This window comes from Semicossyphus pulcher, unplaced genomic scaffold (assembly GCF_022749685.1).
Source record: "Semicossyphus pulcher isolate SPU_LCO1_2020_fin unplaced genomic scaffold, fSemPul1.0.p SCAF_17, whole genome shotgun sequence".
In the NCBI taxonomy this organism is placed as follows: Eukaryota; Metazoa; Chordata; class Actinopteri; order Labriformes; family Labridae; genus Semicossyphus; species Semicossyphus pulcher.
The window spans coordinates 15,402,845-15,422,328 of record NW_027211681.1 but is presented as its reverse complement, the minus strand read 5'-3'; the positions used below and the strand labels follow the sequence as shown (position 1 = coordinate 15,422,328).

Below are 19,484 nucleotides of genomic sequence, written 5' to 3'. Positions count from 1 at the left end.
ATCTGTAGATTCCGGACACATTTAACCGTTGCACAAGAGGAAATGAAAGCGTCCGGCCCGGCTGTTGGCTTCTGATGTAGGAACTGTCGTTCAACCGTTAATTGCTCAACAAAACGACATTATCCGTTTCACAGGCCGGCTTTTATCAGTTGCAGAATTTGAGGTAACGTAATTCAGCTAAAAATATACATCTGTGAACTAGGTTTTTTAACTGGCAGATGACGGGAAATGTAACTTTAGCTGCTTTGCTGCTATTACAGTGCTCTCTTTTTCTGGTCCGGACTGATAACGTCACATAGAAACCACATTAACTGAATGTTAGTGCGTGTATTTCTTCATGTTAAACTCAAGTGACAGAATCAGGGCAATAAGGACATTTTAGGATTCAACACAGAGGTGCAGTTTAGTTTTGGCAATCGCACCTATCAACATCATATCAAATTCCCATGAAAAAATAATGACATGGCACATTTATGTTTAAATGTTATCAGAATTATTGGTTAATGGTTAGTAGTGAGAAACAAACTGATAGACAAAAAATACAATTTAATTTTTTACTGTACTTTTGTCTGCATTTAATCCTGAAGCTCTCTGCCAAGTCAAATGTAAGTCTATGTTTACATTGCATTGTCTGTAAGGTAGCTATAGCTTTTGTTTTTTCTTTTTACTTTTCAAAAAACAATAATTTGTGTAACTTAACTTGACTAAAGGAGTGGTAATTGTTTAAGTTTGTTTAAAAAATGAAGCTTAAAAAGTTGACATTATTTTATAATTCCCAGTTTAAGCCATGGCTGGACCTGTCAGTCTGGAGTTGGATCCCATCTTCCTGAAGGGGCTGAGTTACTTGCACTCCAAAAATAAAGACTCGGCTGAGAAGCTGAGAGCTTTACTAGACGAGTCACTAGCCAGAGGAAGTGACTCATCTTACCGTTCATTTCAAAAAGTAAGCAGTTTATCGCTTATACGAACATTGTTTTTATTTACACTGTTCCTCATTACTGCTCACTGTTCAATTAATGTTCATTGTTGTTTAATAAATGTGACTAAATGTTTCTAAACTAAATTTTTGTTATCATTGTGTATCCTCAGGATATAGAGGTGTCAAAGGGGTCTGTGTCAAAATTGAGCTTAAGTAAACAGGACTCCAAGTCCTCCTCAAGTTCCTCCTCCTCCAGCAGCAGCAGTGGCAGCAGCAAATCCAGCTCAGAAAAGAGCAAGAAAGAGGTGGAGAAGAGACCCTCTGAGAAGGTATGGAATAGATGTATGTTTTTAATCAGAATTAATTTAGTCTTGTGCTCAGAAAGTTTTTAAAGCAAAATTCTGACCATTTTGACTAGTTGAGCCAAATATCCACTGCCATCCTACTGCAGAAAATATGGTCAAAGCCTCATTAAAAAATGCATTTTTCAAGCCTCACTTTGGGAAGGAAACACTTGCATCACTCGATATAGCACATCATTATAATGAACAAAGGGGATACAACTTGACAGTGTTACTCATGGCACTGATGTCAACACATATCACCCTAAGAACCCATTTCCTGTCTCACCCTCAAACAGGTCAGGGTTGACTTGGGCGATGTGGACCCTCCCAAAAAGCCTCGTTTGGAAAAACAGGAAAACCGTTCTTCTCCAATTACCGTTCAGATGAGCAAAGACCTTTTGCCAAACAGCAACGACAACGATGAGACCAATGCTGATGACTTCGCCATGGAAATGGGCCTGGCTTGTGTTGTTTGCAGGTATATCTTAATTATCAGCAAATCAGCTTAATGAGCTTCAGGACATTAATATGCATTTTTGTGTAGTTATTACTTTTCGTTCCACTTTATCTTTGAGAATAGAATGCTAAACTTGGACAATTACTCAGTATGCATTACTATTCACATGCTGACTCTGCTGTGGTGTTTTTCATTGCCTCAGACAAATGACAGTGACCATGGGAAACCAGTTGGTTGAGTGCCAGGAGTGTCATAATCTGTACCACCAGGACTGTCACAAGCCCCAAGTGACAGACAAAGAAGTCAATGATCCACGGCTGGTGTGGTACTGTGCCCGCTGCACCAGGCAAATGAAACGTATGGTGAGGAAAATAAGTCATATTCCAGCACTCTTTAGGCCATCTTCATTGATTACATGACGATGCATTTTAATAGTTTACTGAAATTGTCTGTGTAAAAAGATAACGTTTTATTTGTGTGTCCACCAGGCCCAGAAGCCTGCACAGAAACCATCCCCTGCTTCTGCATCATCAGCACCGGTTGTAAAAGACACACTGGTGAAAAAGACAGAGCTTAAATCTAAGCCTGACACAGCCAGCACCTTCCAAGCCTTCAAAAGAGCAGAAGTGAAGGTATGTGTCCACTAATAACTGCAGACTGTAGGCCAGTTATCATTTACAGAGGGAGGTGATTGTACATATACATTAAGAAGCATTTTTGAAACTTTTTGAGTATGTACTCTGGAGTCACCCTGAAGTCAAGCATAAACTCAGATTCTGTGTTGCTGAGTCATTACTGGTAGCAAGTGAGAGAAGAGCAATAGCTGTCAATTGGTAAAACTGCTATAAAACAGCAGTCTCCACAAGTCCCTGCAGAGAAAGAATACCTTTATTTTTTAGCATCAGACCACTGACTTCTGCTGCTTTGCCAGTGTTCCGGTACAGTAACATTTCTCCAGAGGGAATATGTTTCAAACTTTTCAGGGTACTTCTCGGAGTTCACAAAAAAGTCACTTTGACAGCAAAGATGAACTATAGCGTGTTTGATTATGTTAATTATAGTAAGAGTGGGGGTTTTCTTTAAAAGTATTACACGAGTAAGTAAGTTGAGATTTTCTAGCTTATATTCAAATCTACTGGTTGACAGATCTTAATAAGTGTGTATTTGTTCTACTACAAAGTGATGTGAGACACTTTGCAACTAACCTTGCCCCTGCTACTAAAGAAGCAGGTCACAAATGTATGATAACTTTCTTGTGAACCGGTTAAGTAAGTTCCTATAACAGCAAGACACTATAGTTTTTAGAAGAAGTTACTCAAACATGAATAAACAGTACATTTTTAGGCACTATTTTCTGTAGAGTAATACACCTTTGGTGTTCTGACTAGCATTTGTTTGCTGGTAGTTGTTCATGCCTTGCTCCGCTCCCAGTGCGTTCTGTGGGATAGCTTTTTTTGCCTTTATTCAGAGAGGACAGTGGATAGTGTCAGAAACAGTGGAAGAGAGAGTGGGGATAACTCACCGCAAAGGGTCGAGCTCGGGGCTGCAGCATTGAGGACTGTAGCCTCAGTACATGGGACACGCAATTTAACTGCCGAGCTAAACCGGCGCCCCTTTTAATTTTTATTTTTTATATGTATTTCAAACTGTTTGTCCTTCTGGCTTCACTTCTAAATGTTCTGACACATTCTGATAAAGGCAAAAAGGTGAAGCCTCTTTTTTGGTGGTTGTAGAACATATTTCTTGGTTATATATAAACTCAAGTAGTAGTACAGAGGAGTATAATAAAGCTAAATTATTACTTTAATCATTGAGTCAGGTAAAGCCCAAAAAATTACCTTCTTATGGTCTCAGTCATTAAACAAAAGTAAAAGCACTTTCTCCAATTTTGTTGAATCTGTGAAGCATTTTGATAATTGTGGTGTTTATCATTTCAGGCCTCCACAACGTCAGCCAATCCGACCAGCAGCAACTCCTCTTCTTCAGGAAGTGTTCTTACAGGCTGGGCTGCATTCGGCGCTAAGACGAGCCCGTCTCTTCCTGCCACCTCCAAACTTGGCTCCTCGGGCCAGAGCGGAAGCCACAAGACCCTGGCAGCTCCCTCCGGTCAGAAACCTGTCGGTCTGTCAGGGCTGGCAGGAGCCAAGTCCGGACTTGGGGGTGCAAAGCCACCTGGGAGCGGCAACGGAAACGGCTCTAGCCAGGTGCCTCTGAAACCTCCACCGCCGCTGACTCTGGGCAAGCAGCCGCTGAACCGTTCAGCAAGCGGGGAAAACCAAGGGAAAGGGTCTGGGTCTTCAGGGGCCGGCTCCCCAAGCGGTTCACAGGCAAGTGGGAACGGTGGCAATAACGGGGGAGGTAACGGGAACAATGGGAACGGGTCAAAAAGTGCACCGGGGGACAAAGCACCAACATCTCAGGAGTCCCAGCTGAACGCCATGAAACGGTTACAACTGGTGAAGAAGAAAGCAGCGCAGAAGAAACTGAAGAAATGAGTAGTGGAAGTAGTGCCAGAGCATTATGTTTGTAGTACAAGAGCATCTGTAACACCGTTCTGTTAAATACTTGAATCTTACTTTATGTACATGCTGCTGGACTCCGTGCCTCGTTCTGTCCTAACGAATCTTACCTGTGAAGAGTGACTGTCACTTTTTATCAACAAACATCATTAAATCTCCTCTTCTTAGAAAGTGGCAGTGTGTTACTGAATATAAGTCAATATACATCGCAGGACAAATTGAGAATAGAGTCTGGATTACTAGTTTATTCTCGACAGAATTGTTCAAATATAAATGACATATATTTCTTCATTTCACATTTACATAAAACATATATACTTCATGTTTTAATCACTTCACATATAACATTTGCTTCATCTGTAAATCACTTCACATATAAAATGAACTTCATCAAGACATCACGTCATTATCAATATAAATTTAACAACACTGAAGTACAAAAAGTGCTCAACACAGTGCCCTGTATTTTCCTACCATTATTATTATTCATCATTTGTTATTGGTCCCAGTGGTGAGCTGGTGGGGTATCATTCCAACACTTCTGGTATGAGACATCTTAACAACATTTATATATACCTACTGCAAGTTTGACTTTCATAAAGTAGAAATGTCACAAGTTACAGTCAGAATTACTTCAATTGCTTATTAAAGGGTTAGCAGGTTTGTTTGATATGTCACAGGGTGGGTTTGGGTGCTCTGGATATCCTACACTTAAATATTTATGCATAGGACATCCTGCCAAGGTAGTTGGCAGGGACGTATCCCTTCTGTCCGTTAGCCTCGGCTAACCACCAGTCCTTATTGCCTCCCAGGTCCGAAAATTTAAGGATGCGGACATGCTGGTACTCCTGCAAGGTCAGCTCCTGGTCACAGCGTGCTTGAAACGCATATACAGCATAGAACTGTGGAAAGAGACACAAGTTTAGATGTAATCAGGGGCAATGACAACTTTGTGAAAATTGGATAGCAGCAATAATCTGTTGATTTTTGCATGATTACATAAACCAAAAAAGACTCTTTGGTCCAGCTGACGATTAAGACCTGTGTCTTTTCTCCACAAAAGCAAACTGAAAACTTACACTGACATCATGCATCATACTGTATCTATATATGTTAATCCAGCAGGTGGCACTGTCCATTAGCTTTTCAAATGGACAGAACGTCACCATTTTCATTGTTGACAATCTATTGACCCTTGCCAAACTCTTACATTTTAAGACCAATAACTGTCCTTTAATAATGTAGATCAGAGCCATGCTTTGTGGTCATAGCAGACTACGTCATGGCCGCAAGGAAGACCAGGAGTGTTGAAGCCTGCCTGACAGCATTGTTACCTTGTGATGCTATTAACCCTGTTTAATTGGAAAGCAAGCTAGACAGAGACACTTTAAATCTGTGGAGATTGCTGTAACAGCAGAGTTTCTGCTCATCCGTTTTATATAACTGCACACCTTAGTTTTACTGGCCCTCTTCAATGACAACCCTCGTGTTTTACAGGGGGGGTCTCATGGGAGGAGGCACTGTTAAAGTTGCAGTGCTTGATGAGCTGTATTTAATTGTAATTATTGGTGTGTAGTTTGTTAGTTTGCACTTTTGTCACATTTTTCAAATTTCTGCTAATGCTTGGTTCATTTTAAAGGGGGGGGTATTATGCTGATTCACATTTTAAGACATACTGTGTATATATATATGTATATATGTATATATATATATTGTTACAATGTTGGACGTTCAGACTAAACGTGGCTTAAGTTTCAGATCTGTAGGTAAAAGTATGTTGGAGTAATCCCCAGGCTTCTCAGCTCAGTCTGCAGGCTGCTGTGGATGCCAGGTTTCACACAGTTCTTTCTACACGCTGCACTTTGTGACGTCACAAAGTGCAGCCTCAGCAGGCCTCAGAGAGCTGGCCAATCAGAAGAAAGTGGGCTTGTAGGGACAAGGTTTCTTAAAGGGACAGAACGGATTTGAGTCGTTTCAGGCATAGGCTGTATGAGGGCCTGCACAGAGCACCAGTGTGAGAGTTTTTTTAACTCTAAATTATGCTAAGCTACTACACAGGTATCACAGTGTGAAATATGAAGCTTGAAATTTGCATAATACCCCCCTTTAAAGTGTTCTTTGCACTTGTGCACATGCACACAGTCCTTTTGACCTTAACTGTTCTAAAGCTGTAAACTAAAACTACACTGGGCTGAACAGCGATTTTTTCTACTTTCTCCTCCGCAGTCCCTGCAGTCCTCAACACTGCATATATTAACATGATCCATATGGTGCATGAACAGTTTTGAAGATCACAGTCATGTTACCACACACACCTGCTGAACGTCCCCGTCAACTGATTCCTCCAGGCTTTCGAGGCTCTCTGGCTCTCCCTGCAGTCCAGAGAGGATGGAGCCGCTGTCGGTGGTGTTGAGGTTGAAGCTGCGCAGGCTGCTGTTGCCGCTGCCCGACACAAACAGGCTGATGTCGTCAAAGTCCTCATCGGCCATGGCAGGCTGCTGCTGCTGCTGCTGTTGCTGCTCTTTGACCATCTGGCCTGCCCGCATGGAGTCCCTCAGAGGGTTGTACTGCTTCAGGAAGGTGGAGTAGACGTAGCCCTGTGTGCCTAAACATGGGTATAAAGGGACAGTTTGTAAGGATGCATGGCCTCTTGGTCAATTTCCTGTTGGGTAATCTAGCCATGCATATTTTTTATGTATGTCACAGGTTTTGAGCGTGCATTACTTTCTATCTTAATGGCCATACATTTGGGAAACATAGGCGTTATTCTGCAGGAAAATATGCATTCAGTATATGGGACTGTATGTCTTACATTATAGGACTGAAAGCATAAGCCCAAACACTTGCTTGCCCAATCTTAAAGCCATCTGAGTGAATTAAGGAATGTGTATATATGAGCCAAGCATATTCATGGTGTTGATACTGGAAGAATGAACAACAACTTCCTGGGAATGCTTGTAATCCCAGAGGAAAAGACAAGTCTGTGAAGAATGTGCTCGGCACCAAGAAACACACACACACACTCCTTTTTTTCTAGAGCTCTTAAAAAAAGAACTTGTTATTGCAGAGTACAGAGAGGTGTGCAAGCAAGCGGCATCTCTACGTCCTTGTTTCCGAATACCCATAGGGAGAAGCTTTGAACTCTAAGTAACACTGCTTACAGCGTGCAGCGGTTTGTTCCAAACAAGACATCGGGTTCTCAGGTTCCTCTGCGAGACGTAGAGGGGGGAAGGAGACAAGCTATGTTGGCCCTGTTGTGAGGCAACCATCTCCAGAGGCAGGAGACGAGGTACCAGCAACCATGACATCACAGGAGCTCATGGGACCGATTCTTGTTTGCTGACTTGTCGATGTCGGAAAGTAAAGTTTGGTGTGTCTACACAGCCTCAGTCGTGTAACAGATGCAGGTGTATTCACAGAGGAATGTGTATAAAAGGAGAGCTACACCTGCAGATGATTTAGTGTGATAACTTAATTCACCTTGTATGTCTTAATAACAGAATGCACCGAGAGCTAGCTCTGCCTAGAAGGTCCACACACACACACACATACACTTGCCTCCAGTGTGAACCAGCCAGCGGCTGCTGCTGCCCAGCGGGTCCGTATCCTCCAGTAAGGCCACCAGCTCCCCCTCCAGCAGGCTGAGGTCCTGCTCCTGGCAGCCGTTACACTTCCTCTTCAGCTGGTACAGACGGTTCAGTGGGTGTTCGGCTAGCAGCCGGGCGCGCTGCTCCTCGGTTTGATGCTGCACCTCTGGCATCTGGAGGAGGGCACAGCACAAAAGTAAGATGATTTAATTGTTTAAAGACGGTCTGGTGTGTGGGTTATTCCAGAGAGGGTGAAGGGTAAAAATCTCCCGGGGGTAGGAGCTTTAATTATATAAACTAACATGTCCAGGCCCAAGCACACTCTCATGCATGTACAGTTGTGTATGCATATGTGTACACATGCACACACATTTAGATATACAGTATAACCCTGAGGGGATTGATACCTGGTGCAGCTTTGGGTTGCCAAGTGCCCCAGTTAATCACAGCTAAGAACTGCTCTACGTGTCTGCCTTTGATAAGACTCGTAGCCGCTCATTTACGGCTTGGAAATGGTAAAAAAAAAAAAAAAAGATTCAGAGAGATATGTGGAAATCTAAAAAGCACAGATTGCAGGCTATAGTCTGCATTTTAGTCACTAGATTTGACATAATTATTCAATATTCTTACCGTTGTTTTCTTGTCTCGTTGCCTTTCAAAGCTGACTTTTCGCTCCATTAGCTTCTGCGCGTTATCCTTGACAAAAGCCAGGTTGTTCAGCTCCTCCATGATACTGTTCTGCACTTCTGCAATGTTTGACAGAGGAGCCTGGAAAGACAAAAATAGAACATCTTAGTTTCAATATCAAATGGACTAAAAATAACTTGTGTCTAATAATATTATTCATGTCTTGGATCCTCACTGGTAGCTGCTGTACGGAAGGGGCACCAACTAATATTTTATCCATCAGCTGCCTGAGCAGAGCCACTAGGTACACCACACAGTTGGTCAGGATAGTATAGGCCGCCATGTTGAACCTCTGCAACTCCTCCACCAGCAGGGCGTTGAGAGCTTCGTAGTCCCTCCTGGCGGGACCAGGCGGGTCTTCTGACACCAGGGAAGGAGAGGAGGCAGAGGTGGATGACGAGGACGATGATGAGAAGGAAGAGCGCTCCAGGCGACTGCAGTAATCCAGCAATTTGTCATAACGCTTCTGGATGAGCTTCTGTGGGGCCGTGAACATGCCCTGCAGGGAGAGGAGGGGGGCGAGGACCAGGCGCTCCATACTGTTTTTCTAAAGCAATTGTGGAGGAAGAAAAGAGACATTTTGTGAGTTTTATAGGACGTTTTAAATTATTTTTGATGTATTAAATGTGTTGTTTATATTGTGCAGGGAAAATACCAAAGTAGGCCTTAATAATACCTCGAATACAGACAAACTGAAAACATGCTACAGTTTGAACACAACATTTTCTTCAGTGATCTACTATCGAAGTGTGGAGCAAATTTTCTTTGGTAAAAATGTTGTTTCCTGCAAGCATCTATCTGTTCAATCCTTCCTTTTACGTTTTGATAACAGAGACAGAGAAATAGAATCCTTTCTTGGCGCCAACGTGCCTGTGTCCACACTTATTTTGAAAAGTCATGACAGACTTTGTTGCAGTGAAAGCTGTGACACAGAGTTGTAATTAACTCACAGTTGACAACAGTGCATCCACAGAGAGAAGAGGGTAGGAAAAGGCAGAGTTATTGAAGGACCTCGTAGGAAGGTTAGACGAGAATAAGAGGATTAATATAATGGACAGACAACAGGTAGCGACAGATGACTCACAGCTGGAGGGTGAATGGAAAGTCACGTAGGAACAGGACAGCAAAGGACAGACACAAATACAGAAGATTCAGGGAGGAAAGAAAGAGGTGGGCAGTTAGGTAAAATTATTCCCTTAAACGACCGTAAACATTTTTGGTGTGAGGTGTAAAAGCAGCCACACTCACAAAGTGCTTGTAGGGATCATTTCCATTATGGTGCGATGAGCCGTTTGTGCCATTTTTGTTTAGATCCTTGATGATGTTCTCCATGTCCTGCACGTTCTGAACAGCTACAGACACCATGTCCTGCAGAAGAAAAAAGGTTATATAAAAGTTTAGAGAATACACACGTAAACAGGCATTAAAGTAGGAAACACTAACATGTAGGCCTACCAACCTGTATGTGCTGCAGGTAACATTGAACGTTCTTGACCATCTGCCTCACAGCCTTCTCCAGACTCCTGAACAGCTTCTCCTCTCTGTCAAATACTTCATCTCTCACCTACAGAAAAAAAGAGTTTACATTTATTACCTAAATAGTAGCTTAATACAAATTTCAATTTGCAAAGACCACTAACAGCTAGATGAAAGCAAAAATTCTTACAATAAGCCATAAAAAGGTATGCTAAGTTCACAAGCCTCTTCTTTTATTGCAATATCAGTAAGATTTGAGTGAACACATGCTTTCTTTTTGTATACTACTATTTATTTATTTATTTTTTACCTGTGGTTCAACTCCAGTGAGGATCTTGAGATAGCCAGCAAATCTGTCTCCTTTCTTCCGGATAGAGTGAAAGTTGAACTTATTCAGTTTTCCCCTCAATGTGCCTTCATCTTCCAACCGCTTATACTTCATAACTAAGAGTGAAGAGAAATATAGAAAAGTTATTTTTTTAATCAATATTGCCAAGATTGCATAGAAGATAATATACTATTAACCTGTTTTGTACACAGGTAAGACCCCGGTAATTTTTTTATGTAAACTATTTCAGGAATAAGAGTAATGATTAACTTTGACCTTCGCCGCTTGTTGTAATACTATATTGAATTGGTGGGTTAATATCACTGGGTGTGCCATAAACATACATTACTCGAACACTTTCTTGCCTAGGAGTTACTAAAAGTATTAAATCCACTTGGTAAAATACAATAAATTCATGCTAAGCAGCTGATTATGGACCGCATAAGTAACAGAGAAGAGTGGGTGATGTCGTGGACGAATGCTAACGTGGATGCTAACATAGTGGAGCCCTCATGTTGCCACACATGGAGGATAATAACGACTATGAGGACGACTGTTAAGAAGAGGACTGTCTGAATGAGCTGCAATAAAACTGTAAGTAGAAGTCGTTAGCTGAAAGTTAGCTACTTCTGTTATGTGCTGTGTAACCCGGGCTAATGTAAGCTAACGCTTGAGGCAGCTGCTAGCTAGCAGGAGTTGTGTAGTGCTGCTTCTATAGTAATGTGAGATGAATCTGCGTTATCATGTTGTCACAGATCAGTCACAGCTTAAGTAATTTGTTTATCTACAGATGTATTTTGTGATGACTTTGATTTGGAGTTTAATAGTCCTGAACATACTAATATAGTAGCATGCATTTCAATCATAAACCTGGGACAATTCAAACTGTTCTGTAGTAATTTTGTTTAAGTAATTTAGTATTTCATACAGCTCCCAGAAATGCCATTCCCTGTCGCTGCTACTGTTTATCAGTGCAAATGGAAACTCACCTATATCCTTGCGCCTCTTGAACTCATTGATGTTGACATTGATGATCCTGGCAGCAGTGTAGGCCTCCTGCAGTGGCAGGTAGTCAGGGTGGTTCTCAGGTGTGGCCTGCCACAGCTCCCGAAGCAGCAACGGGTACTTCATGATCCTCTGGACCGGTTTGATGATTAGAGAACCCATGTCCAGCAAGTTTGGTTTCCCTCTGTGCAACAAAATATAACAACGTAAATAACCCTGACTTATCCAAACATTCAAAAAAACATGAACAGAACTTTAAATTCAACATAGTAATCAAAATGTATATAACAGTGTATTTAATATTGAATTCAGTATACATTTCTCATTAAAGGGCACTTACTCTTGGTCATAGATTTTCCTGTAATTACAAGAGAAAAAAGAAACACAGTTACAGCCATGACAATATCCAGTAACATGTAACATTTAGAATATGAGGGAAGTTGCAAGTTACAAATAATTTAAATAATATTTAGAGGGAAGTGACCTGACTTACTTCAGAGCTAATACACAGGTGGTGAAATGTTGCTTTATTTCTTCCTCTTTCTCGTACGACTTGAGAGACGTGTTGGCATCATCATGATGGTAACAGTAAATCTTATATACATCTTCTAAAGCTGCCTTCGCCTGAATGAATACGTCTCCTATACAGAAAAATAAGACATGAACTCTTTAGTAAGAAATTAACCACAGCAGTTAAACTCAACCTATAATAAAATCAGGCGTTCAAGAGTGAAAGTAGCTTTACCTATGACTACTGCTTCTGGATCAGGGTCAGCCCTGGCCTCATACAGTCTGTGAAGGAGAGCTGCCGATACCTCACAGACCGTCTCCATGTTGGTGAACATCCTGTCGACATCCACAGCCTATCAGAAAGTAAGGATATACTTATGGATGTGACTCTTTGGATGCAAAATCAGCTGGCGTACAATATCAGTAAGCCAGAATCTTTATTGTGGATCCTGCAGAGCATCTACCTGAACGTTTCGTAGAGGCTGGACCACCTCTCTGATGCACAGCTCCAGGTCTGTGAGGTAGTCCTTTTCAGTCTGCACGAGCTCCTGAATGACCTTTGCCCTGCGGCTCATTTTCCTTACACGGATCTCCTCTGGGTCCAGTGCTGGCGAGGGCGGGGGTGTGGACAGGTTGTGTGGTGTCATTTTCTCTGGGAAAAGACAACATAATAAAATTATTATAAGATAAACATCATCTTTAGGTGGCCGGTCATTTACTCTAACTCTGCAGCAATCACAGCTCCTTCTCATACGCCTCATGAGTCATAGAGGTCATACAAGGAAATAGGAAATTGATGATGATTTGAGAGCGCCTACATTTACTGTAAATCTGCAATTTCAAAATATGTTTCCGCCTGGATTAAAACCCATCTGTGACACGTGCATTTTCATAAATGCTGTTAAAAATCCCGACCCTGTGGGCTGTGCATGCTTGGGAAAAACCTACATCTCTCCTAACATATCCGCTTGACGCCCGAGCAGCCATTTAGATCACCGTATTTCATGGTGATCTAATTATTTTGACTCGAGCGCCAAAAGGCCTCACTTAACATGCCAGTCAGGCTCGCTTCTCTTTTTTTATTGCACTGCTGCCTAATCAGTCTGTGGCTGCTCTGTGCTTTGCATGGCAGGCAGGAGTGTCTGTTCAGGGAAGAGGGATGCTTCCTCGCCGCCTAATCGACGCTACACACCACTTCCTTCTCTGGAGGGAGGAGGGTGGGGGTGATGAAGGGAGGGAGACAGAGGGCTGCGAGGCCCGTGTCAGGTTACGGAACTAATCGTGCCGCTGATGTAATGCTTCAGCGTGCTCAGGCATTCCATCTGCTCAGACTGGGAGTGTGTCTCTGGTGTGTGTGTGTGTGTGTGTTAAAGGGAGGGGGTGCACACATGATAAACAGACACATATGCAACATCACAAACACACTCTTATACATTCACGTACAGACTAAGTGGCCACACCCGGCCTTATTTAACCCCCCTACATACACAGACACAGTATGTAAACAAGATTATTAAGTTCAGCTAAGTCTAAGTGTTCAGACCACAGCATTCTTTATAGCATATTTAGTTTAACGTAAGACACCATTTACAGAACAATACAAGACATACTTGAATTTTTGGTTTTAGCAAGATCTTAATATTTGGAGGCAAAAGTTCGGTGTACCATTTTTTTTAAACAAAATCATTATGTGTTTCATTGGGGGCAACAGGAGTGTCTTCAAATGCCACCACAGAAAGGCAAAGGTTACAGTAACTGTTAGCTGTCTGTTGCTGAGGCTGAGCACACTGGGTCTTGTGTTTCCAGCCAGTCTGCTGTACTTTCTCATGAATGCGAACACTGTGCAGATTGTGTTCACACATGGCTGACTTTGCAACAGATCAGATCACAATCTGCTGTGCAACACTGCTTACATTTACATCTTACTTTTTCCTTTTTTTTTTTACCTAAGTTACAAGAATTCAATTAACACCTGAAGAGGAGAAAATTCGCTTCTGAAAATCTCAGAACAAACACACGAGGGATACACCATATTATCGGCACATTATTGGTATCTGCAGATTATGGCTTGAAAATGACATATCGGCATCGATAGATATGTCATTTTTCTGCCGATATTTTCTGCTGATATTTTCCCCCGATAAAACACTCCTTTAATTACGCCTAAATGCTTGATGATTGCCTAAAAAAATAAAGTAAAATGTTACATTAGGGATACTGATGTTTAAAACAACACATTTTATACTGATGGTTTTTTCAATAACTGTAATTTTGTAATTATGAATGCCCTCGTCTGATTAAGGGGCCATAATTAACTTTAATTATAAAAATTACACTCTCACACTTTGAATCCAACGAATCCAATCTTCCAAATTCACAATACATCTTTTTATTTAAACTTCTTTCACATGAAAATGATCTTTTTTCAAAAAATAACTCTAAAAAAGCCTCTTTAGCCTGTTTTAGAATCACCTGGTCATAGTTCAAACATTTTTCAGTGCTTACATGGCCTTATAAAAATCTCTCTTAAAACATACTTTCATGTCACAATTAAATTTACTGCACAATTAAAGCAGTTAAATAATAAAAACATCAGCTACTGCCATCAGCAAATACCACCTTATTTGCAGATGGGCCTATGTCCGTCAACACGGCCGATATTCAGCCGATGTATCGCTGCATCCCTGCGTCACATACAAATAAATATGGCGTTTTGTACCTAACCTAAGTTTAAGTAGTTTTCTTATATTGCCATGTGTATTTTAAAAAGCACTGTATTATGTTATTTCTGCATCTGACAGTGGGCCACTACAATAAGAGTAGGCATGATATCAATTCCACTACAGGGGAGACTTAATGTTCTCTGCATTTAGGTGGAAAACAATATTTCGGTATTGAAATCGGCGGAAAGGGTTGGAAAATATCGTCATATCAGATATCTGCAAAAAATCCAATATCGTGCATCCCTAAAACACACCATTATAAACATCATATAATATTACTTTGAAGGATTACTGCATTTGACTGGAATGCATGATTGTACAGGTGTCCGAGTGAAGCTGCTATACTCTAATCCGGACTTTAGTTTTCATCTCCTTTGAATAATCAATGTACATGAAGAAGTTGACGAATTACAACTTAAATCTGAATTCAGTTTCTTTGGCTACAACACAGAAAGAACAGGTGTCTCACATCCTGAGGCCAAACCTAAGCCTTTTCCTTCAGCACGTATTAATCAACTTGTCAATGCCGGATAATACTTCAAAAAGACAAGGTCATCTGTTGTTTAATTCTAATGAAGCTTTCAAATAAATCCCTTTTAATTATATTTCCATTGTGAAACAACATTTTTCCTCATAGGTGCATCACAAACACGAGTGGAAATGTTATGTAAAAAAGTATCACAGTCATGTTTCAACAGTATCATGAAGTGTCGTGTGTCTTTCAGAGTGAAAAGAGACCCCAAGAATCACAGGAAACCTCCACCCGTGAGAAACATCACCGTTATGAAAAATGAGGTGAGGTATTTTGTTGGCTCTTCAGACCGAAGCGTATTCTGATTTTAACCTGGTTGCAGCTCCTTTCATTCATCGTCCCCTCATACTCCAATGTTTTTGTGCCACTGTGCAAACACTTCACCAGAGCAGTGACGAAACGATCCTCTTAAAGCATTGACTTGTGTGAAAGTAAACCCACTCAAAACTGGCCTTGAAGGATTCCTTCCCACTGGGACATTAATGGTGGTGTAAGTAATATAACATATAATAGCCTATCAAGACTGGGCAGCGAATCTCCAACTGTGCTGACTTATCTATTGGCCGGCATTATGTTTGCTGAGGTATGGTTGCCGGCACAGGAGTTCCCATGAAAGTGGATACAGGGCTTTTCACTGTGCAGCTCACTGAAAGTGATCCAGTGGACGGCCTCAGAACAGAATACAAAGTCTGGTGTATCAGGTATCGGCATGAAGAAAAATGACACGTTACACTTTACCACACAGCAAAGTGCACAATGGGATTTTATCACTGAGGAAAGTGAGGATAAAGTATGCTGTAATCGAAAGGTTTGAAGTGTTCCACAAATATACAGAATAAAAAAGAGTTTAGTCCTAAAACAATAAAAAGCCACATCAAAGTAACTTGTTCCATTTATATTTGCTTCATAACTACTCCTTTGTGTGAGTTTTTCTTTGGTAAATCATTGCCGGAACTATTTTATACATCCACTGTCAATAATTACACATATTGATGTCACGTTGCCGTGGTTCCGGGCCTCGACCAACCTGTCTGACTAGCAGATGAGAAGTGCTCACATGCTTCCTCTTAAAGTGAAGTCATCGTTTCTGTCAATATTTGCAATGGTAATACCACTGTAAATATGTAATGGTGCTCGTCAGCTGTGAGGCTGAAGTCGAACAGGGCGGGAGGGGGGGGTGGATTTGGTTTACTGAAAACACACCAATGTTTTTTTGACAACCAGGGCTGCCATGATGCAGGTCGATCAAGAAAACAGAAAGTACAAAGGAGTAGAGAGTGTCTGTATTTCAGGTAAACAGAGCAGCTGCTGATATGGCAACTGTGTGTGTGTGTGTGTGTGTGTGTGTGAAAGCCTTCTTATCAGTACAAAACCAAGTGAGAAGTAGGTTTTACATACTATATTTTAACAACGTGCCACTATTATTTTAGCCAATCTATGCGTCATGTTAACAGGAAGAGAAACAAGTGTCACAGGAAATCCTTCATACTTTCTCTGATCTTGAATAGTCCTCTGTTAACACAGTGATGTAAGTCATTTTGCCTGAAGTGCAGCATTCCCAGTCACTGACGGCGCTCTCAGGACAGGCAAGGCCAGTTTTTCTGCGTTTTGGACATGTGAGTGTGTGTGTCTGTGAAAAGACTAAGTCAGCAGTATTGATGAGGCTACATGCAGAGGGATTCATTTGTTTTTTTTAGCTCTTTTTCTCCTTCCGGTCTGTTCTTAAATTCTGGGTCAAGCTAAAAATTGCCCTAAATTTAAATGTTACGTTCAATATAATCCAGACCAAGTCTCTGGCATGTCTTCATCTATACTCTCTGAGTTATTATTGACTCTTCCATAGTGTTCAGGTCTTGTTTACCACCCGGTCTGGAACACTTGTAAAGCCACTCCTCTGTGCCTGAGTTTGGAGCACAGTTTGCATATGTGGCTTCATCCCTGTGGGAGTATCTCCTGCTCAACACATAGTAACACAACAGGTGCCCAGTATCCAGAGCTTTAGAGCCGTGCATACTCTGTGTGTGTGGTGTGTGTTGAATTTTGGCCCTGGAGGCTGACATTCTGCTCTGACAGTCCATCTATAGTGGACAGATCCATCGCAAAGTGCTACTTGAGCGTGTGTGTTATCAATAAGTTTACAAAGTAAAGAGTTGAGAGAGTTGGCTCACGTGTGTATAGATTGTTGCCATAGTTTTGACCCCCCGGGGAGGTCATTAGATGTCAGGTATACCTTTAAGTTTAGCGCTGTACTCCGTCTTGTCAGACTGACTCCTCCTCACCAGCGTCCCCAGATTGAAGTCGCCTTTGGCCGTGTCATCGTCCACAATAGTGTCCGTCCTTCTCCTCTCCAGGTAACGCAGGAACACAGGTCGGTTCCTCCTCTTTATCACTTTCTCCTTCTCTTTCTCCTTCTCACTCCCGCAGGCCTCATTGGGATCCATGGCGAGGCCGTCAGCTCTCTTGTGCTTTCAGGCCAGTCGAGGGGAAGAGACGGGGAAGAGAGAGGGGCAGGAAGAGGGAGAGAGAAGCAGAGAGAGAGAGAGAGAGCCTGGAAAGTGCAACAGGTGTAATGTTCACTGTGCACTGACTGCTAGCTCAGGTAATCTAGCCCCTCCCCCTTATCTACCTGTCATGAGTGCTGTGTGGACACACCTCCCTACTGCTCTGCTATCCTTAATACGCAATACATGCTGTCCCTTTTTAACCTTTTCCTCTATCCAAGGAGAGAAAGTGATGTACGTTCCCTCCCTCGATGCATTAAGTACAGAACAACACCAGCTAGAGTCTTCTTTTTCCTATTACTAAAACTAAATGCCCATAAAATAAAGGCCAAAGGCAAATATAAACAGGGAAGTATTTATGTAAATTTCTCAGGTGCTATAAATCACACATGGCAATAAAGTAAGCTTTTTATTTAGATAGGAAATAAAGTACATTTAATGTTCTCTTGAACTGTAGGAAAAAGCAAACCTCTTTGCTAGTCAAGATGTAAGCAGCTGAGCCATTTTTAAATACAGTAATGGATTCAAAAAGCCCTTTAAATTGCTTCATCAGCTGCATTTTACAAATACTCTTAAACCACATTTAATCTGTGTGTTGGCTGTACCCTTGTCAGGTTAATGGTATTTAGAGGTTTTGAAACAACAGAGGTTGAAAATTCTTCCTCTTGTTATTCACAGTGTAGTTCCTGGCTTTTGTTTCTCTGCACCAAAATGTATCTTTTTCCTTTAACCAACTTGACTCTCAAATCTGGTTCGGCAGGTAATTCATCAACACACTTCAATGATTTCTGCTCGTAGCAACCAGATACTGCGTCCCCTGCCAGAACAATGAATGGATGCATTTCCTCCCCATTCAACCGCAGGTAATGAGGACTCCCATTGTGTTTTCAGATCACTGTGCAGTGTGCTCATACCACACCTGTTTAACCTCCAGTAGAACGGATGCACACGTAAGGCTCACGGCTAACATTTATTAGGTCATAAGACTTTATATGTCACTGTCAGCAGCTTCATCATCATCCATGTAAGTATATGAGAAAAACACAACAATTAAACCATAAATATTTTCTACGTCTCTGTTAAACAAGCACAGTTAATTGTGATCAAACATATCAGACGTCAATGTCAGCCGCATTGCGTAACCGAGTGAACTTTGAAAAGTAAACTGAACTGAACTGCATACTCTGTACAAACATGCAACTGGGTAAACAGTGTTATCTCCAGTGTGTTGTTTTGCCCTGAAAGAGTTCATGTGACATCAATTCAGTCAGGGCGGGGCTTATTTTTTAATCAATGACCATTTTCATTTAAAGTTATTATTTTACATTCATAGTTTAGTCTTTAAAATGTTAGAAAATCGCAAAAATACTTTCACAGGTTAGCAAATCCTCACATTGGAGAAGTCGAAACCAGAGAATGAATGAATCAAAACAGAACCAATTAGTTTCCTGTTGGTCAACTAATCTCCAGGGTGCCATTATATTGAGAAAATATCATAAAATGCCCTGTAGGGTTCCTTTGCAGTGGTGAAAACAAGATAAAGAGCTGTACAGGTTGCCCTCACTGCAGCTGGTGTCCTTTTCGACGTTTTGGCCCATGCCTCTCAGACAGCATAGGTTCGCCACTTTTGTCTTTCTTTCCAAAGCTTGTTTGATAAGACGAAACAACAGAGAACATTATATTTTCAGCAGGGAAAAGTAGCAGCAGGAGCCAGGCCAGCTGAGTGAGTAGGGAGACACTCATGCCTGAAACTGTTTTTTACAGCCATAGACTTTTACTGCTGGCCTCTTGGGTACCATTACTGAAGGAGGCATGGTTGGTTGCTTTGCTTATGGGCACTTAGACAGAAATTGAAGAAAGGGACACTCTCCTCATTTGATTCTCCATCCAGATGTG

General features: G+C 41.5%; 2 protein-coding genes across 3 annotated transcripts; one reads left to right on the top strand and one right to left on the bottom strand.

The window, feature by feature from the left end:
• The first annotated feature begins 65 nt into the window (after positions 1 to 65).
• ints12 (integrator complex subunit 12) lies at positions 66 to 4,448 on the top strand. The gene is made up of 7 exons (XM_069666775.1): positions 66 to 163; positions 780 to 943; positions 1,090 to 1,248; positions 1,560 to 1,741; positions 1,923 to 2,082; positions 2,209 to 2,352; positions 3,658 to 4,448. The coding sequence occupies exons 2-7, from the start codon at positions 788 to 790 to the stop codon at positions 4,213 to 4,215; spliced, it is 1,359 nt and encodes a 452-aa protein (XP_069522876.1). The 5' UTR covers positions 66 to 163; positions 780 to 787; the 3' UTR covers positions 4,216 to 4,448.
• A 27-nt stretch (positions 4,449 to 4,475) lies between these two features.
• arhgef38 (Rho guanine nucleotide exchange factor (GEF) 38) lies at positions 4,476 to 17,635 on the bottom strand. Of its 2 annotated transcripts, XM_069665689.1 has the most exons (14): positions 17,318 to 17,635; positions 12,297 to 12,484; positions 12,068 to 12,185; positions 11,816 to 11,963; positions 11,663 to 11,680; positions 11,307 to 11,506; positions 10,300 to 10,433; positions 9,973 to 10,077; positions 9,762 to 9,881; positions 8,689 to 9,060; positions 8,457 to 8,594; positions 7,798 to 7,999; positions 6,555 to 6,844; positions 4,476 to 5,141 (listed from the first exon to the last, which is right to left on the bottom strand). In XM_069665689.1, the coding sequence occupies exons 1-14, from the start codon at positions 17,526 to 17,528 to the stop codon at positions 4,959 to 4,961; spliced, it is 2,427 nt and encodes an 808-aa protein (XP_069521790.1). In that variant the 5' UTR covers positions 17,529 to 17,635; the 3' UTR covers positions 4,476 to 4,958. The 2 variants fall into 2 exon arrangements, with proteins under 2 accessions (XP_069521790.1, XP_069521791.1); XM_069665690.1 differs by lacking the exons at positions 4,476 to 5,141; positions 6,555 to 6,844; positions 7,798 to 7,999; ... (5 more) ...; positions 11,307 to 11,506; positions 11,663 to 11,680 and having other exon boundaries at positions 11,812 to 11,963.
• Positions 17,636 to 19,484: the final 1,849 nt, after the last annotated feature.